This window comes from Tinamus guttatus, unplaced genomic scaffold (genome assembly GCF_059628265.1).
Source record: "Tinamus guttatus ecotype Peru unplaced genomic scaffold, ASM5962826v1 Tinamus_guttatus_pri_ptg000064l, whole genome shotgun sequence".
NCBI classification, from domain to species: domain Eukaryota; kingdom Metazoa; phylum Chordata; class Aves; order Tinamiformes; family Tinamidae; genus Tinamus; species Tinamus guttatus.
In genome coordinates this window covers 495,468-517,709 of record NW_028288598.1, presented here as the reverse complement: position 1 = coordinate 517,709, position 22,242 = coordinate 495,468, and the positions used below count along the sequence as shown (strand labels likewise).

Sequence of the window (22,242 nt, the reverse complement as noted above, 5' to 3'; positions counted from 1 at the left end):
AAAAAATCAAGAAGGAAAATGGATCCACCTAATTAGCCCACATTTTATGAGTTCATTATATGAGTATTTTTAACTTTGTGCTAGAAGTAGCTTTAAGGAAATGAAAGATTATTTTTTCAAAGCAACCGAATTCCACCCCCTGCCTTTTTTCAATCACTGAAGCGGATAATTGTGTACAGGCTTAACAAAGCACACTGGATACCAATACATTTTCTTTAGAAAAACATGCATTGTTATATAAACCTTGCTCTTAACCCTTTTCTAGAAAATTAGGTATTTTCAAATTAAATAATAACCAAAACCGTGCACAAAACAAAATAAACACCAAGTTTAGTGTGTAAGTTAATAAATAAAGATGGCGTATGCAAAAAACCCTGGAAAACTATTTTGTCGTATTACTCCTGTTCTATAAGAACCATGTTATTATGCAGCAAACTACATGCAGATATGTGGCCAGAGCGTCCCATCTTGGCATACAACAGGGAAGTCCAACTTTATAGCCCTAATGCTGCAAAATAATGGGAACCATGAAAGGGTGTTTGGCACAACCTCTTCGGACTGCTCTCCCAGAGCTGTAACCCGACTCCTGCCTGGAGCCGCGCCGTTGCTTCTGTACCCCGTCCATCAGCACCATCCGCGGGTGCGTGCTATGCCGGCTACGCACCGCACAGCGCCCGGGCGCCACGGGCAAGGTCAGCGGCCGTCTGCGCGGACGGAGGGCAGGGGGCAGGATTGCTAGTGCAGGAGGAGCCCAGAGCCCCGGAAAAATTGTGGAGAGCAGAGGAGCTTGTAATTGAACATTTCCCTTATCAGGTTTTGGTCTCACAAAAAAGACTCTTTTGAGGCAAGCCGTATGTGGCACAGAGTTGTGTCCAAGTGCATCTCTGTGCAGCTGGGGCAGGATGCAGTCATGGGAGACACAAGTTCCCCGACATGTCCTGAATCTAGTGCTGCTAATGGGCTTCTGCCAAGAACATCTGTTTAAGAGCGTCTCTGCAAGAAACTTAAAGTTGAGCTGACATTTTAAAACACTATTTTAAAAATTTAACTGAGGCATCACAGAACACATGCAAACACTTCAAACCAGACAGTTACTGTAAAAAGCACAAAACCTCTTCCCTTAATTTTATTTGCAAGGTTTGCAGAAGTAGCTACCAGTACTGTGCTGCAATTTCAAAGCTTGAAAACAGTAAAACATCCAGCATGCTAGGCCTAGTACTCACTACATGGCACTTAGTGACTACTTCATATACCTTTTATTCAATTCTTTAGATGACTAAGGAAAGAAAAAAAGAGAAACGTATTAACAGCTTTCAAAAAGCCTGAAAATACTGAAGAGTCACTCATCCGACAACTCTCCACAGGCATAAAATACACACAGCTTCATTGACTTAATGTTGGCTGGGATTCTGCTCATTCACACCAGCAAAGAATTTGGTCCCCTAAGAACATTCCACTTCAAAGCCCTGACTCAGCAATTAAAGTCTGTATTTGACTTTAAACTCCTGAGGGGTCATTATGCAATATCTAGCCATGAAGGTTGTTTTACAGTCACATGCTTTTACAGAAGGAAATCACTTATGCATCGAGAACACGTTTCAATCACAACTCCAAACTTTAAATCCCTCCTTCCCCCACCAAAAAAGAGGTTAAGAGATTATATAGATCTCTTTTTGCCAAAGGATTGCTCCATTACCTAGTGAAGTTCTGGAAAATATGATATATTTTTCACTCATCCCAAAATAGCATATCACCCAAGGCATTCACTTGCTTAAAGGACACTAAATCCTCGGGTAACTCATAAGAGTGGGTAATGCCAAAGACTGCTCACCGCTTCTGTAACTGCTGATATATGAGCTGGGGACTTCTGCTTTGGGAACTATTTTGTGTGAATGTTAAAAATTTACTTTAATGAGTAATGCAAACTCTTTGTTTCTTAGGAAGAAATCCCAGGAGAATTTCTGTGCTTTCCAAACTCCTGGCTAATTCCATAACAGGCAAAGATTGTTGTCCCAGAAATCCTATCCCTTTCAGAATTGCTGATGCACTTCTATGGAAAAGTAAGTGCCACAACTGAATCATAAACAATTTTTGCAGCACAGAAATTACGCCGGAGGCCACAGCCATTAATATTTCACCTACAAGATGGTGAAATGAAGCTCAGGATAAGACTGACTGAGGATTGTGTCAGCCAGGTAACTTGAGTCATGCAGACTCATAAGATATGTTTTCTAAATCCAGAAAAGACCATTACACACATGCATGCTGCATGCACATTCCTAAATCTAGCACATTTCAAAATGTTTCAGCAGCAAACTTTTACTTTAGCTTCAACAATTTGAGTGCATAATTACACTTAGTGTCTGCTCATTTAAAACAAAATAAAACAAACAAAACCCTTATCCTTCACTTGGATAATTTTCAAAGACACTTTCTTGTTTCACTTTTCTTTCTTACATTCTTGAATGGTTAATTCTAGATATATTTTCAAGAAGTCTCTTAGCCTTGTCTTCACAAAGTCTAACAGAAGGCATAATGCAAGTTCCCACTGCATGTATCACCTTTGCAGTTCCCTGAGCATTCACATGACAAAAGCAACTCGAACAGGAGTTTCAGAAGGGAATAGCTGAGCTTGCAGGACTTAGTTGTCCTTTAAAACCTCAGAGATATGCAACTTGTTCTCAGCTTTAGCATTATATAAATGCTTTCCTTACTAGTATTATAAAAACTGCACTGTTACAGTCACTTATACTTACATTTAGGAAAACAAATCCATCAAGTTCTTCCATTTCCTTTACTGTTGTCTCCAGGGTTTCCTTTGCTGAATCAACAGTCTGCTGAAAGTTAACCATCTGCTCATACAGGTATTCCATTTTCATCTTCTTCACTTCCTCAAAATTCTCTGATTTCTCATCATATTGTGCTACCACTTTCTTAATCATGTCTTCATTCTGCTTTTCCAGTAACTCTGCATTTTTCTTACAGTTTTCCTGGAAAATAAAGCAGATGAAAACTGTACTGCAGAATAAAATTTCAGCAGCTAATGAATACACCGAAACTCTCAACTACCCATACGTGAGCCATCTACCGGACTCCTACTGTCATCTTGACAATAAGAGAATTTTATTTCTGCAGGCAAAGGAGAAATCTAGGAGAAATAACGCTAATGAAATACATTAGAAACAAGTCAGATTTTTGTATTGTGTTTAAGATTAAACTTTTATAGATTAGCATAGAGATAGGAAGTCTGATTACAAAATATCTATGAATCTATAATTCTAACTGAAGTTAATGGAATCCTCAAGGTTTAAGAACTTCTGGACATTTAATAACATATTTAGGTTTAACACAGGACTTCAGATATAAAATCAATGTAAGTTCTTTAAAAACGCAAACAAAATTAAGGGAACTTTTTCCTCCAATAATATACTCCACAGAGCAGTAAAATACAAAAAAACAAACATTTGCGTCTTTGTTCCTCTCAGATTAACTGCTTGAGACAGTAGAAGCCAGGCTGAGGACTGGAGAAACAGCCTATTTTAGTGGAAAGCATGACATTAAAAACCAAGGAAACAAAAGTAATTCTGTGATGAAATGTAGCATGATAGAACACTGGACTTACCTCAACAGAGTTAAATAGAGATTCAATCTCGCTCACGAACCCTTCAATCTTCATTGACTTTTCTTCCAAAGCCATTAGCAATTCATCTAATTGATCCTGAAATTGTAAAAGTTTCAGTACCTGAGTATGTTATTTTATGACATTTTTGTATAAAACATATTTTGGATGAATACTTTCGTTTTGAAGCTGCCATTGAAATAATTGCTAAACTAAGTTTAAGTGTCTTCCTGGCTACAAAGACAAGCACAGAAATAACACCAGGAACAGTCACCAAATTGTTTCCAAAGCAATTGGAAAACAACAACAAAAACAAAAAAGCTCAATTTCTTATTTTAATAGGGTACGAAGTACTTATGCAGTTTACTGAACACTACGACTTTCAACAGCTATGCTGGAAGTTGAGAGTACTCAGAGCCTCATGAGGGTCCCCAAGTGATGGCAGAAACAGGCACATAAAACGGAAGAAAATGCAGGAAATGATCAGGTTCGTAGCTTATGGGTATATATTTTTTTATAATTTTAACAATTCTTCTTATAAACCAGAATCTTGAACTGGCAATGCTGACAGCCAAATTTCATATCGAAATCACTGCTTGAATTAGAAATGCAAACAACAGTAGTCCAAGGAACCACAGACACCAGAAAGATGACATAGAAATTTCTCTTAGACAGCAGTCCCTGACCGTTCATGAAAACAAGCTTAGCATCTGCACAGATGCAATTTATAATTTACAAAAATACTTTGTTTTAATTAGCCAGCATAAATTGACTGGCTAATTAGCATAAAGTTGCCTAACAGCATAAAGCTGACTGGCTTTGGTAACATCTTCCTATTGTGGCAAACATCTACAGCTAGATCTGCTTGAAAACTAGCGTATGACTTTCCATTTAATTATGAACGTCATACTGGGCTGTAAAACTGAAGGCTGCATTTATAAATATAATATATAATAAATATTCAGGGCCAATAACTGAAGTTCAGAGACAACCTTCTGTTTGTTGCGATAACTAACATAATCTGACAGATGTCATCCACAGGTCATTTCTCTTATGGTGAAACTGTGCTGCTAAAGTTAAGATGCAGGTGGCAAGTGTTTTGCTACGTTAATGTTTTCTCTGGAATTATACAAAGGTAACAAGAAACAAATGCTGTCTTATGGTAACCAGAGCCGCGAGCGTTAGCAATCATGTGAAGTGAAGCCTGCACTGTGGCCAGATTTACTTATTGGCTCCATGTCCACGTTTCACAGCCAGGGAATGATCTGCTAGGACAGTTATTTGTGCTTTACCTCTGCTTGCTGCAATGTGGTTACAGGCCAGAGAGGACTGGGATTTGTGACTTTATTGCTCATTTACTGTTGGCTAATTAGCACTTCTGAGTGAAACGTGAATGGCCATACACAAAACATGACTACATTGTCACAGCTCTGCACACCACGGAGATACGTTGTAAATAGTGATATTTGAAGGTGGTACCTATCTTATTCTACTTGAAATGTTTGTTTCCTGCCAATGAGTTAACATAAAAATAACTTAAAAATCAGTGTCACAAACCTTTCCAGAATTTTAATGAAGTTATAAAACTTCCATTATTGGTAATAAGCCAGAAAAGAGCTCCCCTTTCAGTCACTGGCAGCTGATAAATAAGGAAGGAGCATGATCAGTTTGGATGTGGCAAAAGTTTGATTTCACAAACATGCCATTTTTACAAGCAGAAGAGCGATTTAATGAAGACTGAGCTTCCGTGAAAGTGAAAACATTTTCACCAGCATTGCTACTGAAGGCATACTCCACTCAAATCAATGACATTGTAACTATCTTTTAGAATGGCAAAGCTTAAAAATGGTGGGAAGAAGTAGGAAGTGTTAAACCCTTACCTGTACTTCAGTTAAAATACTATCAGGGAAGCTGAACATGAACTGAATAGAAAATGAGGACAGAGTTATAACAAAACAGTGTAGTGTAAACTGTGTAAATAGTCTGATACCTCTGAGCAACCGACACATAACTGGGATGAGAAGCACTTTATGGTGATGTTGGTACCAGCATGTGGAGGTTTCTGTAGTTTGTCAGGTGTAATGAGCTGCTCTCACTAAAATTCTCACTTTTCATACAAGCAGACATCACTCCTCCCATTTCTCCTTCTGTGCATTCAAACCAGATGAACTCACACAAACAAGAAGGATAAAAAATGGCAAGTCCTTAAAAAAATAAAGTCATTCAAACACCTGAAAAATAAAAACGTCAGGCAAACTTGTGACTCTAGATAATATCTTAATTATAAGAAACTCTCATTTCCAGATCTCTCACAGATTTTTAGGAAAGGCACTTATATTATATGGCTATGACTTTAGCCAGTACAGTATTCTCTGAAGGCCACTTCACAGAAGAGGCCTAGAGAAATTAGCTTCAGCTGCTTCCCCTCACCAAAATTAATTCTTACCTTCATCTTGGTAGCAGCAGCATCTAGTGTTGTAACTTCATGGTCTTTGTGTTCTCCAAAAAGCTTATCAATAGCAGATATTGGAGACTTGCAGTGGTAACAATATGTGTCTACTTGTGCTTTTTTCAGTTCTCTTTGTGGACTCTCAACTTGAGGTATGTTTGTTGGCGATTTTTCAGGATACATCATGACAAAACCTGAATCTTCAAGTTCAACAGGTGTTCTTTGCTCTGGTTCCTCAACAAATTCATAACTGTCACCAATATGCTCAAAAGAGTCCCTGTCTTCAAATAATAGCTCCTCATGTGTTAGTTCAGAGGACATTTCATCTTGTAGAAGTTCCTCTTGCGTAATCACATCATAGTCCATTGCCTCAGCAAGATCTTCACAAACATCCGGGCGCTGCTCCTCTCTCTGCGTTTCTGGCTTCTCTTTTGGCTGAGTGCTAGGGACATATGAAAGATCTGCCTGGGCATATTGATCATCTTCACTGTCTTCAACCGGTGTTCTGATATGTGGGATGTATTTTTCCATTTGAGGAACTGCTGCTATTTCATGTTGTTCTTCCTGCTTATTGGTTGCTTCTTGGTGTGCAGCTCCCTCATAATCTATTCTTTGTCTACACTCCTGATGACTAGCTTCTGGTAATTCTTCAGTTGTTTCTACAGGTATGTTTTCTTCTTCTCTTTGCTCACTGGTAGCACTTCTTGCACCTAAAAGATTTACTTTGCTTCCAAAAGGAATGGCATGTGTTGGTTTACAAATTGCTGCTTTAATGTCACTATCAACCCGGACCTTCTCTCTTTCCACAACTCCCCAGTCTGGCAGAACATCAGTTCTGATATCCAAAACATCACTAGATCGCTGCTCGTGTTTGTCTCCTGAGCTCTGATCTGAAATATCTCCACTAACAGGTAGATCTTCTGGTATCTCATCCTTTTGAGGCTGGCCCATGGCCTTAACAGGAATTTCATCTTTAAGAATGTATTTTTCAAAATATATTCCAGTTCCATCATCTGTGTCTGAATTTCTACTAGGAAATGATGCATTAGAATTACCACTTTCCTCATCAGAAGGAGTCTCCTCCTTTGTCTTTGCTCCCACTGCTTCTGCATAGAGGTCCTTGTACAGAAATGACAGAGCAGGTGGCTCCTCCAGAAGCTCTGGATTAACGGCAGCAACACTGGTAGGGAACAACAGAGATCGTTCTAACACTCCTTCTTCTGAATCAAACAGTGGGGTCCCTGGTGACTTCCGTTCATCTTCTACGTTCATAGCTTTTTTACTGCTAATTTCAATTGATTTTTGTGTGGGTAAAAGTTTTGAAACACTTGCATAAGAATCCATCCTTTCTCCTTTTATGGTACCATAAAAGACTTCATCCAGATCCTCAAGTAAGGAAAAATCCTCTTCCAAAGTATTTGCCTCAGAACTTTCTTTAAAAGATGGATCTTCTTCTACAGGTTCGTTAGGATGTTCTGTCACAGAAACTAATGATCTTGGACTCTCAAAAGCCAGCTTAATTGGAGATCTGTCATCAATCAAGGTATATTTTTCAAAATAATCCATATCAGCCATACCATTATTAGGGTCCAACACTGTGTCATTCTTATTTTCTGGCAACGTGGACTCAGGCATTTCTGCTTCTCCAGTTTCCTCAGTAGTAACATCTTTGACCAATTCTTCTACTTCATGATTTTTACTTCCAAGGTTTTCCAGCATCGAGCTTCCTGAAGTTTCTGTAGTTATTCCAGAAGCTAAGGCTCTGTGGCCATCTTCTGCTAACTGTCTCTTAAATGAAGGATTTGTTTCCAAGTATTCCAGTTTATCAGGCATGTGTTTACTTTCTTCTTGATCAACAGAAGAAATATGCGTGGGAGCATGAATATTCAGGATTTCATAACCTTCTGAAATTATATTAAATAAATCTTTTTGTTCAGTTGGTTCTGGACCATGCTGACTATCTTCTACGGCTCTCTCATGCTCTATTTCTACCTCTTTTCTTCCCACATGATGCTCAGGCACTTTGTGTATTTTGTCCACATCTGGATATTGCACAGCTTCCCTCTCGTAAGGGTTTCCAATGTTGGTTTCTTTCTTTGGAACTTTTTCTGAACCTGGATTATCTCCTTCCAGAGATTGTAAATCATGCCTTTGAATTCTGTGACTAGTTTCTGAGGACAATCTGTGGGAAATTCCACTTGATGCTGCATCAGAAACTCTAAATATGCCTTGCTTATTCTTCATAGTACCATGAACTGTAAGTTCTTTGCAACTTTCAGCTGGGATTTGTTTTGATCCCAAATCAAAAGCTTCATTTGCAGAAAACTGAATTCTTTGCTTATCTGCTTCTGCAGCTCTTACTGGACTAATGGAATGAGTTTTCACCTCTTCTGTCAGCCGGCTAGCTAACCCGAAAGAAGATGATGGAACATCATCAGAAGAAATGGAGCTAATGGATTTCGACTCTACTGAAGAAAAGCTGGCCCCTTCACCTGAAAAATGGTGAGGTTTGTGTGTAATATTCCCATAAATAAGATCTGATGTAACAGCATCTGGTTGCTCTGAGGATGTGAATTTTTGATCTGTAAAATATGGTTGTATTTCATGCCTATCCTTTTCTTCATTATAGGTGCTTGAAATGATTTTTGATTGCTTTCCAAGCATGCCTACTATGCCTGATAAAGACAATGGAATATTTTGTTTCTCTTCATCATCATCAGGGAAAATCAGTGATACTGCCTTTTCAGGCAACGTATGAGCAGACACAAATGAATCCGATGACAGTGCTTGTTGGTCTGCTACAGCAGCTGCCTTGGACTCTGCAGTCACCAGCTTTGTCACTTGCTGCACATCAGGCTGCATTTCTTGTTCATCCTGTTCAGCCGTGAATTTGAAGGGAATTCTTAGCTGCTTTGATGACAAATATTCTGTGTCCAGTGACTGATTTTGAGCCCCTTGTTTGTCGTGGTCTGGTGTGCACCTTAGAGTCATATTCTCTGATTGTGCAGTCTTTGATCTTACTCTTTCAGATGTATAAAGCTGAATTTGTGGCTGTTCTGCTTCACCATGTTGCGTAATTATATGTTCATACTCTGATTGTGCTGTTTGGGGAATTGATGGCTTCATGCTCTGCTTTTCTTCTTCAGCAAGGGAGTAGGTAGGAATCAAATATTCAGAGGCAGATTTTGAATAAGGTGGAATTTCTTGCTGATACTTTTCATCAATTGAAGAGAATGGAACTGAGGGTTCAGACTCCAATTTTGAAGGTACAGTTAAATAAACTTGATTTTCTAGGGCTTCTGCTTTATCTATAGAATATGATGTACTTATTTTTTCAGATTCTAATTGTGTAGTTGTGTGAAAGTAGTGCGGAGTTTGCTCTCTCCCTCTTTTGGGTAAAATTACAGGTTTAGGTTCTGGCTGTATGGCCACAGCTGAATATACATCAACTTCGGTATTCTTTGCAAAAGAGAAATCTGACTGAGGTTGTACCATTTCTGGTTGCTGTGTTTTACAGAGGGCATAAGATAAGTCTGAGTGCTCAGGGGACAGTCCTGCAGTTACGGGTAAAGACTTCTGACTTTCTCCCATTTTTATTTCAGAAACGGTGTGTGAAACACTTAAAGGTACAGACACTGATTGCTCAGGAAGAGATGAATAAGGCTGAATTTTCCGACTCTCTGCTTCCTCAGCAGAAAAGGGTATATCTTGCTGCTCAGTTTCCAAATGAGTAGTTAGAGATGAAGCAATCTCAGAGTTCTGCTTCTCTGAATGCCTGGCTCTCAGTAGGGCAGTTTCACGCTGTTCTGCTTTGTCTGTAGAACTTGATAAATTTGATTGTTCAGGCTCCAGTTGCGCAGTTTCCTGCTCCTCAGTCCTGCCAAAGATAGAAGAGCCAGAAGGAGTTATTGGTTGCTCTGTTTCACTAACAGAGTACTGCAAATTAGTGCATTGAAGTTGAGGTTGCATGTCCTTCCTCCGCTCCCCTTCTCCTGCTAAGGGTGACATCTCTGCTTGGTCCAGCTCCATCTCTGGCTGCTCTGTTTCACCATAGGAATATAATAACTCTGGTTGTTTCTTTCCATGAGTGTCTGCTTTGCCAAGAGAATATGACAAATCTGGACATCCTGATTTCGGTTGTTCAGTTTGCAATTGTTCTGCTTTCCCCATGGAATATGAAACATGGGAAGGCAGGAATGCTGTTTGTGCAGCTTCCTTTTCTGCTTTGCCAAGGGTATGTGATAAAACTGGTTGTTCAAGGTTCACCTGTGAATATGATAAATCAGGATGCTTGAACATCTGTTTTGCCATTTCTTGTTGCTCTGTTCTGTCAGAGGAATACAAGAATTCCTGGGCTTCCACTTCCATTTGGGCACTGCTGGACTGCTCTGCTTCGCTATAGGAACGTGGTAACACTGGCTGCAATTTGAACTCCAAACGCGCAATTTGCTTTTCTTTACTAATGGAAGAGGACAGACCAGGATGTTCTACTTTGCCCAAGGAATTTGAGATGTCTGGACTTTCAGACTCCAGTGGGGCAGCCTGTGATCCCTTTGTCTTGACAAAGGAATGCAACAAATCATGTTCTTTCAACTCCGATTGTGTCATCTCATGAGACCCTGATGTGTCCACAGAAAATGACAAGTCTACATATTCAGATTTCACCTGTGACATTTGTAACCCTGCTACTTCCCCAACAGAGTGCTGCAACTCAGGGTGACCTGACTGCATTCTTGCCCTTTCCCTTTGCTGTCCTTTGTCATGAGATGACGAAAGAACAGCTGGTTGCTGCAGCTCTGGTTGAACTTTTTCCCGTTGCTGTACTGTCCCAGAGGAATATGATAAATCTGGATATCCCAAGTCCATCTGAGCAATTTGTGGCTGCTTCATTTCAGCAATTGGCTGTGACAAATCAATTTGTTCTTTGTCTCTTTGTATGTCTTCATGGTGTTCTAATTTGCCAACAGCATATGATAAATCTGAACGGTGAGATTTTTCATATGCAGCTTTTTGTTCTGCTTCAGGATCAGATAACTGTGGATGTTCCAGTTCTAGCTGGGCTTTCTCTCGTTGACCAGCTTTGCTGAAGGAATGCACAAAGCCCATCCTGTCCAGTTTCTCTTGAGCAGCAGGTGGTTGCTCTGCTTTGCTGGGCAAAGATAAGAGATCTGGCTTTCCTAAGCTCAGCTGTGGCTGTGTTTTATCAATGGAATATGTCAAATCAAGGTGTTTCAGCCCTAGTTCTGACATTCCTTTTTGCTCTGCTTTTTCACTACTAGATAAAACATCTGGACCTCCTAGTGTTGAAGCTTGTGGATGTTCTGCTGCACCAACAGAATGCCTTGTATCAGGGTGCCCCAAGACTACGTGCGACCTCCTTGGCTGTCCTGCTTCATTAGCAGAGGATGAAAAGTCTGTGTGGCCCAGTTTCAGATGGGTAGGTGGACACTGCTCTGTTTTGTCATGGGCATATGACACACCTGGTTGTGCCATGCTCAGCTGCGTGCTTTCCTGCACTTGCTCTGTAAAATATGCTAGACCTGGGTGTTTGGGTTTCATCTGCGCAGTTTGCAGTACTCCTGTTTCAGAAACAGGATAAGATATATCAGGTTGTCTCAGCTTTGTCTGTGCCATGTCCTCCTCTTCTACTGCACCCACGGAAAGTGCCGAATCAGGATGTTCCATTTCTGGCTCTGATGTTTTCAGTTCTGTTTCTCCAAAGGAGTAACTTAAACCCGTTTGCTCTGATTCTAGTTGCACTCCTTGTTGCACCTTCGTTTTATCAACAGGATATATCACATCAACATGTTCCATTTCTGGCCGGGCCATTTCATAGTCTCGCTTGTCAATCGGAAGTGATAAATCTATTTGTTCCAAGTCCTGTTGGGCATGTTTTAATTGCTCTGATATGCCAGCAGAACATGAAAACTTTGTTTGCTCTAACTGTTGTTTTGTGTTTTGTTTCCACAGTTCTTTGTCAATAGGAAATTCGCTATGCATCTGATCCAATGGTAATGCTTCTTGTTGGTTTTGTTCATTAGGGGAATGTGACAAATTAGGATGTTTCATTTCTTGTGGTGCAATTTCTGGCTGCTCTGCTTTGCCAAGGGAGTGTGCCAAATTGGGATGTTTTGATTCAATTTTTGCAATTGCTGGTGGAGCCCTTTTTCTGGTCAGTTTAGGCAAGTCTTGGTGCTTTGACTCAGACTCTAGAGCAGCTTGTCCTTTGACATCTGATAAATCTGGATATTTTGAATCCAATGGTGAAGTTTCTTGTTGGTCTATCTGACCAACAGAATATGACAATTTTGGATATTTAGATCCCACTTGCATAGTTTCATCTTGAGCTACTTCATCCAGAGTTTCTAGTGAACTTCGAAATTCTGATTCTTGTGAGTTTCCTACAGAATATGACACCTCTGAATGTTCTGACTCCCACTGCATAGTGTCTCCTGGTTTTGTTTCACCAATGTCAGGTGAAATACCTGGATGTTCCACTGTCAATGGTGTAGTTTTTTGTTGCTTTGAACTAAATGGTAAAGTTGGATGTTTCAATGTCTCTTGTTCTGCCTTGTCAAAGGAACATGATAATTCTGGATATTCTGACCCTGCTATTCTTTCTGTGGAAAATGGCAAAAATGTTCGCTCCAGCTCTGGAGGTATTATTTCTTGCAGCTCCATCTTGCCAGCAGAGTGTGAAAAATCTGGCTGCTTTGATCTCTGTTCTATCATTTCCTGCTGCATTTCTGCACTTGCTGAAAACGCCCATTCTGGATACGCTGCCTCCATCTCTATGTCTCCTCCTTGCCTGTGAGCATATGACAAAGGTGGATGTGCTAGCTCTGGCTGAGCCATTTCTTGCTGTCCTCTTTTGTCACAGTAATATGACTGGGTCAAATCCATTTGCTCCATTTCCCGTGGCTCTGCTTTCCCATAGATTTCTGTCAAATCTGAATGCTCCAGCTCCATTTCTGCAGCTTTCTGCTGGGGTATGTTCTGTTGTTCCAGCTCTTGTCGTACTACTTCTTGTTGTTCCATTTTGCCTGAGGAGTACAGTGTATCTGGCTGTGACAAATGCAGTGGTGTCTCTTCCTGTTGCTGACCGGCTGCAGTGGAGGAGAAGGGAGGCAAACGCTTCTGCTCCAATGGTGCCACTTCCCAGGGCTTCGCTTTGCTAGTGGGACCTGGGGAGTGGGAAGATCCTGATTTCATTCCTTCTTGCATTCCTTCTCCAGTGGTAAATGACAAAGAAAGATTTTCTGAAGCTAATGATACTTCTGCGTGTTGCTCTGCTTTGTTAATGGAGTGTGACAGTTCAGGACCTTCTAAATCCTTTTGCACATCTTCTTGTGCTGTTTCTCCACAGGAATACGGTGCTTGTTCTGACTTCGGTTGTAACACTTCTTGTTGTTCTGTTCTGCCAGTGGAATATGATGTATCTGCTTGTTGCAGGGTCAGCTGTGAAGTTCTACCTTGCCTTTCTTTCACAGGAGAGGATGGAGAATCTAGATGCTCTGACTGCAGTTGAGTAGTTTCTCCTTCCCCTGCCTTGCCAAGGGAATACAGCTCATCTCCATACTGTGAATTCTGCTCCACCAACTGTGGGTGTTCTACTTTGACGTGAATATCTGACAAATGAGAATTGTCCAAATCTACTTGTGCCATTTTTCGCAACTTTCTTTGATTTGTAGGATATGGCAAATCTGAATGTTCTGATCCTAGGTACTCAGTTTGCTGTGTTTCAGCTCTTCCAGTGGAATCAGGTACATCAGATGCACACATGAATTCAGGTCCTATAGTCTTTCCTTTCTCTCCTTTTTCCATTGAACCTGTTAAATGTGAAGGATCCAGTATGAGATGTGCTGCTTCTTGTTGCTCTGCTTCTTTGTGAGAACAAGATAACTTTGAGTGTTCCAGTTCCAAATGAGCAGATATTCGCTTCATTGTTTCTTCCCTGGAATATGAAAATTCCAGATGCTTGGTTTCTGCCTGTGTATTCCCTGTTTCCACCATTTCTTCCCTGGAATATAAGAAAGCTGGATGCTCCTTCTGTAGCTGTGCATTGCCTAATTCTTCTGCCTTTTCCCTGGAATATGAGAAAGCTGGATGTTCTGTGTCCAGCTGTGCACTCGCCAATTCCACTACTTCCTCCCTGGGATGTGGGAAAGTTGGATGCTCCGTGTCCAGCTGTGAACTCTCTGATGTCAGCATTTCTTCCCTGGAATGGGAGAAATCCGCATGCTCCATCCCCAGTGGTGAACTCTGCAGTTCCTCTGTTTCTTCCCTGGAATAGTCCACATGTTCAGTCCCAAGCTGTGCACTCTCCCCTTTCTCTATTTCTTCCCTGGAATATGAAAAATCTGGGTACGCTGTCTCCAGATGTGCACCCTCCAATTCCACCATTTCCTCTCTTGCATACGAGAAATCTGGATGCTCCCTGTGCCCCTGCACATCCTCCCATTCTACCATTTTCTCCTTGGAAAGTGAGAAATCTGAATGCTCTTTCCCCAGTGGTGCACTCTGCAATTCCTTTCTTTCTTCCCTGGGAAAGGAAAAGTCTGCATGCTCTGTGTCCAGCTGTGCCCTCTCTGATGCCACTATTTCTTCCCTGGCATGCAAGAAATCAGCATGTTCCATCGCCAGTGGTGCACTCTGCAATTTTTCTTCTTGTTTCCTTAAGAAGGAAAAGTCTGGGTGTTCTGTCTGCAGTTGTGATCTCTCCAGTTCCTCTCTTTCTTCTCTGGAATACGAAGAATCTGGGTGCTCCGTCTCCAGCTGTGCACCCTCTGATTCGATCATTTTTTCCCTGGAATAGGAGAAATCTGGATGCTCCGTCTCCAGCTGTGCACCCTCTGATTCGATCACTTTTTCCCTGGAATAGGAGAAATCTGGATGCTCTGTCTCCAGCTGTGCACCCTCTGATCCGACCATTTTTTCCCTGGAATAGGAGAAGTCTGGATACTCTGTCTCCAGCTGTGTACCCTCTGATTCAAGTATTTCTTCTCTGGAACCCGAGAAGTCTGGATGCTCTCTCTCCAGTTGTGCATCCTCTGATTCAACCATTTTTTCCCTGGAATGGGAGAAATCTGGATGTTCCATCTCCAGTTGTGCACTTTCCGATTCCATCATTTCTTCTGTGGAATACGAGAAGTCTGGATGCTCCATCTCTGGCTGTGCACTCTCTGAGTCCTCCATTTTCTCCCTTGAATACGAGAAATCTGCATGTTCTATCTCCAGCTGTGCACTCTCCGAGTCCTCTACTTCTTCTCTGGAAAAAGAGAAGTCCAGATACTCTGGCTCCAACTGCGGTCTCTCTGATTCCTCAGTTACTTCAGTAGTGTATGAGAAATCTGCATGTTCCGTTTCCAGTTGTGCACTCTCTGTTTGCTTGTTTTGTTCAGGGAAAATAATGTGGTGATCCAAATCCACTGCTCTACTTTCAGGTGAAAGTTTCTGAGTTTCCTGTATTTCTGCATGAACAGGATATGAAATGCCAAAATATTTCGACTCTATTTTTTCAGGAATACATGAATATGGTTTAATTTCTTGCTCTTCTGCTTCCTGAACAAAGCTGAGAGAGTCTTGTTTTTCAGACTCTGGCTGAGTGGTTACAGAGTGAGTCTGAAGACTTTGCTTCTCTAAATGGACGTTTGGGGTCTCTGGTACTGAGGTCTTTTGTTTCTCTGTTTTTTTAGCAGAATAGGGCAAAGATGTGTACTCGATTTCTGACTTTGCCGTTGCTGATAACTGACACTCAGTTTCTTGCTTCTCTGCTTCATCTCCAGAATGTGACAAAAACACACGCTCAGCTTCTGACTGTGCAGTTCTGGATGATGGAGGAGTCAGGTCCTCCTGTATTGCTTCAGATAGCAGGGAATATTTGGATTTAGCTGATGGAGCACTAGGCAAGTAAGACTGAATCACTGACTTCTGAATTTCTTTCTCAGGATGTTCTGACGTGGATGCTGGAAGGGAGGCTTGTCCATCTAATTCCTCAGCAGGATCTGCTGGAGCAGGCTGTGGCTGAACTTCCCGCTCCTTCCGTTCATCCAGAAGAGCAGGCACAGTCAGCAGTGGTGGGTCTAGTTTCTGGTTTCGAGCCCCAGCTGGCGGTTGTTTCTCTGGTTTATCATCAGGGTCTGATGGAAGGGCCACTGGCCTCTGCGTTACTCCTCCTTTGGCCATAGGTGAATATGGGTAACTCTGCTGCTTTATTCCCTCCTCAGGAAGGCCAGACTCCAGGGCCCATCCTGACACCTGACTTGGAGCCTCAGATAAAGCTCGCCTTTCTTTTCTTTCTTCACGCTGAAGGGTTATTTCTGCACCAGAGTTTGAAAATGTGCTAGGTTTATCTTTCTTCTGAACAGGTTTAATATTTTTAGATGAAATGCCACCTTTGCTAAGAAGTCTTTTTTCAAGGGGCTCTGCACGTGACGAATAACTTTGATTTGTTTGTGACGAGAGCTGCCGTCTTTGCTCTCTCCTTCTCTCTGATGGTGTGTCAAGATTTTGACTCCTTGCTTTCTGGAAAGGTTTTGGATGTGTTCCTTCTGAAAATGAACTGAACTTCTGCAATCTTTCTCTTATTGATGTTTCAAGAAAATGTTCAGATTCTCCTGAAATTGAACTAGACCTCTGGATTGTAGTTTTTTCTAGGGTTTCAGGAGAGGGCTCAGTTCCTCCAAAAATTGAGTTGAATAGCTGGATTCTAGATTTTACTGGTCCTCCAAGGATTGGCCCTACTTTTCTCAGTTTGCTTTCTCGAAAAATTGATCTGATTGGAGCACGTTTTACTGGTTCTCCTGCAATGTTTTCCAGATCTTCTTGGTCTTCTAACATTTCCTCATCTGTATCTTGTGCTTCCATCTGTTCAACATTTAATACTGAGCCCTGCACATCTGCTAGAACAGTTCTTGGTTCTTGCCTCTGCATTCCAGAGAAGTCACGTTTTTTATTTCCCTGACCTCCCTTCAGATTTGTAGGCATCATTGCCCTACTTGAAGGGTGATGCTTCCTTTTCCGAATAATCTTACCTTCATCCATAATAAAGATAACTTTTCCTGGAGGAGAACCTACTGGTGAACTTTCCATACTATAAAGATCAGAAGTTGCACTAGCCTCTGAGGTCCAGGGAGTAGAACATCTGCTTGAGCTGGTTTCCCAGGTTATTCCACTATCTTCACTTTGAACTGTCACCATAGAAAAGGAGGGGTTAGTCATGATATACTGCAGCCTGGGTTTCACATCTTCATTCTGGATAAGATCCTTTAAACTAAAAAAAAAAAAAAAGAGATAAAATCAAATAAAAATAATCAAGTAAAAAAATTGCAGTAGAATCCAATGCATTAGAGAGAAAATACTTCTCCGACTTGTAAAGCTACTGCATGTGCATAAGTTAAAAATATGAGGAATAACTATATTATACTTTATCTGATAAATGTACTTTAGATAAATTTTTGCAGGACTTCATGTTACAAGGTTGTTTCTATGAAGTGGAGATGTATAAATGCTCTTGAGAATGCAGGAGAAAAAAGTCTTTCACCTGACCTTGTTTTACCACTGAGAGATTGAACTGATCCTGGAGCTCTATTCTCCAGTGCCTGGCTGTCTCACAGTGTAATTTAAACCTTGCATTAAAGATACTGTCAGCACTTTAACAACACTCATACTTGCTTTGCCGAGGTGTAAATAAATGTGGTTGTTCATAAGTAGTTCATAATGTGCTCAGCAATGAAAATACACTGAGTCCCCAGGTATTTATGAAACGATCATATTTTATGAAGATAACTTTAGGCCTTATGACATGCAAGCAATATACTATCGTATGCTGCAATTAAATCTGCTCTCAAAAAAAAAAGAAACATTTTGTGAACAGTTTTAGAAAAAAAAGTCTTAGAAATAAGAGTGTAAAGGATGGCAAAAGCAATTAAAACACATTAAAAACACCATACTATTTTTAAATGTCTTCTTATAGAAACAGTACTTATTTCAGCAGAGCATAGAAAAGGTTACCAATAACAAACTGAAACTCAATATTCTTTGCCTATTTTGTAGTAATTCATGTAGGGAAGTTAGGTTAGCAGCTGGTGGAAAGAAAAGCACAATGTCTGCCAGCAAAGACAGGGGCCAAAAAAAACGCAGTAGATAGAGGCAGTCGCCGACCTACCTCCAAAAGGGAAGATAATATAAAGCAAATAAATTCATACCAACTTCGCTGCTGTGGTTTCCCTTTGCCAGTGACATGGCTTGACAATGTTCCCTTGACTTGTGTATTAGAAAAACAAACAAACAAAAATAGCATTAGTACTGAGGAAGTCATCAGGGCTTGAGTCCACTCTTGAGAGGCCTGCTTCTTTTTTAATATAATCATTCTTGAACTATTTTTCCATACTACCTGGTGTACCTGGTGTACAGCAAGGCTTTTCATGTGTTTCATTCACAAATATAGCGCAAAAGACCTGTGTTACCCTTGATTACAGGAATACATTTGGCCTCTTTGCTTGAAATAACTGAAAATTATGTGCATAAAATTCAGTCCTTCCTAAACAGTTACAGCCAGAAATACCTACTTTGCCTTCCTTTTTCTTCATCCAGTACTCAGAGCTTGAATATACAGAGGGGAGGGATTTTCCCCAAGTGTTTTGGCTGGCAAATTTAATTAATTTTCTGTGCAATAGAGCGTACAGAAACCACCTCTACCTCAGCAGCATCTGAATGAGATGCACTCCCATGGGATGCACTAATTGTCCTTGTCCTTGCAGAAATGCTGCTTTAACCCAATTTAGGAGATCCCTGGGAGAGAAAACTGAAGTGAAATGCCCTTTCCCCACATCTTTTTTATTTCCCTTTGGAGAGGGTATGCAAACCTTCCCTTGTAAACGTATAAAGGTGTAAGAGACAGAACTATGTAACATCAGCTGTCTTGTAATGCAAATCAGATAAATTTCAGAGAGGCTGATATTCTAGTGGAGAGGTAAATCGGGTAGGTATTATCTTTCTAAAGGTGGACTTTAATCTCACAGTTAAGACGACAAGAATTAAAATCTGATAACTTCATGCCCTAAAAATATACCACACGTCCTTTCAAAATATCCTCACAATTTAAACTATTAATTCCAGGTGGCACTAGAAACAACAGACATCCGTCAGGATGATCATCTCCCACAGGACAGTACCCAAGGGCCAGACCAGGCTGAACATGGAGGCGGGTATTTGTGCAGACAAGGACGCAACGCCTCGGTCCATCCTCCTAACCACTTCTGACACCCCATGTTAGCCTCGCTGTTTGGATTGAAAAACTGCATTAGAAAATGCACACGATTTAAAGATTACATTGAAACGATTGCTAAAGCGGTAAAGCCCCAACTTTTCTGCTCTTTATAGGCAGATATGGTAACTGTTGGGAAACTCCTAAGTTAGGCTGCAACACTCTTTTATCATTTTATAATATATATATATGTATGTATGTAGGTATGTGTATGTATGTGTATATATACATATGTGCATATATACACATACATAAATGTATATATTTTTTACACACACTCGGAAGAAACTTCCGGATCATGAGAGGTTTCCTAGAGGAAGGCACCTTCTCAGTGGAGAGGGCCGTGCGCGAGGCGAATCGCAGTCCGAGTGGAGGCAGGGGGGTGGCAGCAGCAGCAGCGGTGGCTCCGGATGGCCCTGGGGTTTGGCAGCGACCCAGAGGGAGCAGCGTCCTGGAGCCTCCCCTCATGCCACCCTGCAAGCACTTTGTGACCTTGGGCCTCTGCTTTGGGGCATAATGCTTTTATAGAACGGGAATATTTAACATGCTTGAGAGAGATGACACCCATTTCACTGGAAATTGGAGGCGGCAGCAAGCAGTTTCCTGCTGCTCGCAGCTCTTCAAAATCAGGTGCTATTCAGCTGTGTGGAGAACGGGAACAGCCAAGCAGCGGGCAGCTCCAAGGGCTTAAAAATAAACCGGTGACATCAGGGTCCAGCACAGACTGTCTTTAGCCAAGTTTAGATATTGCTTACATCTCCTCCAAGATGTGTTTTCAAATCACTAAAGAAATTCCATTCTGTAATAAAGTCTTTAAAACATGATTCTCAACTAACAATTAATTTACAGACTGAACAAGTACATGTTTAGGGCCTGGCCAGTCCTTCCTCCAAGTTCTGCAAGAACTGCAAGCATTGGAGAAGACCTAAAGCTCAACAAACTGACATTTGCAACCACAAAATATAAGCCTTAGAGAATCTCCTTTTTTTAACATTAATAAGCTGTTTCTGAGCTCTCAGAACAGTTACCGTAACTGTGCCAAAACTCAACATTTTACATCAAGGTCCCTTCCAACCTTGACGATTTTATGATGATGATTATCTCCATCGGACTAGTTAAACTAAGCAAAGCTCGGTAGCACGATACAGTTAAACACACTCAGTTACCACAGAGCACAGCCTCTCTAACAAGTTCCAACATAACTCAGCACCAAACTGAGCAAGGATAGATAACAAAAACAATACTGAGAATAAAGGGAATGACTACTGTGATTTAGTCAACCACCAAGTTTAATGTCCTTGCAAAGCAAGGCCTGAGCCCACATTGCAGACGCTCCCGGCCAGGAGGGCTGCATGTGGGCCCTGAACAAAAGCCACCCTCCGGGCCTGGCGGGGAGCTGGCTATAACTGACAGTGAGCACGCCTGCTGAAAGTGTTAGATATTCCTGCCTGTGTTTTAAATTTAAATCGGAGTATTTGCTATTTAATGGCAATTGGCATCAAGAATATCTACCTGACTGACCATGTTTTAATTGTCTGCTAAGAGCGATTGCTTTCTCTCAGCTTCAGTTGGTTTTCTTAGTTATTTTTACACACGTGTGCAATTAACTTTTTCAGATATGTAGACCATCTTCTGCTGGAATGCAGCCGAAAAAAGCAAAGCATCCCACAAAAAGATTAGCTTTCACTTTTGGGAATGTTCACTCATTTCTCTGGAAAATTAGCGCTTCCTTCTCACTGCACTTTCATCTCCCTTCCTGCAGCTCCTGGCATGTCTTGGTTTGTGCAGAGGCCACCACTTTCCTGCCCTCCTGCGCTGCCACCAGAGATGGGTAGAGCTGGAAACAGCTTCCAAAAGTGGCATGCTCAGAGGGGCTGGAAATAAAGAATGGCTCAAGAGATTTTAGGAACTGCATGGCCCCTATTTCTACAGGAAGACATGAGAACGGCTGCTTGGGCTGTTATGCAGAGGCCAGCTCGAGCAGGCAGGCGCTGCTGAGGGCATGGCAGAGCCGTGCAATGTGATACGGCTGGGCGCACCCCCGGCCCCGCCGCCTCCTGTGGCCCCCGCAGGGATCCGATTGCAGCAGCTCCGCAGAGGGAGCCGGGACCCACGCGCTCCCATGGGAGCCGCTTCCGCCGCCGCTTCCCCCATGGTGGGGACGCAACACGGGGGCAACAGCTGGCTTTCACGCAAGAGCATGGCCTGAGGGTCCCCACCGCGGACCCTGTGTCTGGTGCCCAAACTTGCACTGGCAGTGGGGAACGCTGAGAGAAAAATTACCTTTTTTTTGGGAAAGGGGAGGGAAGCACAGCCTGGCAGTAGAAGGAATGAGATAAAACGCTCCCTTCCCACGCTGGGCCCCGTTCCCCGCAGCAGGCAGCTCTCCGGAGCGCGTCACAGCGGTGCGTGACAAGGAGCTGCCGGGGAGGGAGGTGCGGGGGGCACCGCCGCGCAAGCTGGCACTGTGTGGCTCCCGAAATAGCAAAGCTTCCCCAGAGCCAAGGGCAGAACTTACTGCCCAAGACTTATTTACAGCTGTGTTCATCAGAAACTGCCCCATTAGCTGCACCCATGCATGTTCATGGTTGTGGTGGAAAAAGAGGAAGAGGGATAAATAAGGGGGGATTTTTTTTTTTTTTTTTAGAAAGGTGAAACATCCAAACTAGGCTCAAACACGAGCAGTGGCCCAGAGCAGTGCTTGGTACCACAACCATCCGCTCCATCCATGGCTTCTGCCTCCCCAGGGAGGCCGTACCTGTTAGTCAGCTCCTCTGCTTCCTCGGGATCCACAGCCTCGTCTTCCTCCTCCTCCTCCTCCTCCTCCTCCTCCTCTTCTTCTTCATCCTCTAGGATGGAGGAGGTCTCGGAAGCCCGGTCGCACTCGGCGCCGCGGCGGCCCTCCAT

The 22,242-nt window shown here is 42.0% G+C and overlaps 1 protein-coding gene across 1 annotated transcript in view; it reads right to left on the bottom strand.

Moving 5' to 3' along the window:
• CMYA5 (cardiomyopathy associated 5) overlaps positions 1–22,242 on the bottom strand; it is a 39,352-nt gene extending 17,110 nt beyond the window's left edge. The window contains exons 1-5 of the mRNA XM_088519614.1: positions 22,094–22,242; positions 6,066–17,340; positions 3,623–3,718; positions 2,757–2,990; positions 1,254–1,276 (exon numbers count right to left, since the gene is read on the bottom strand). Of these exons, the coding sequence (XP_088375740.1) occupies positions 1,254–1,276; positions 2,757–2,990; positions 3,623–3,718; positions 6,066–17,340; positions 22,094–22,242 (11,777 nt within the window). The remainder of the gene's footprint in view (positions 1–1,253; positions 1,277–2,756; positions 2,991–3,622; positions 3,719–6,065; positions 17,341–22,093) is intronic.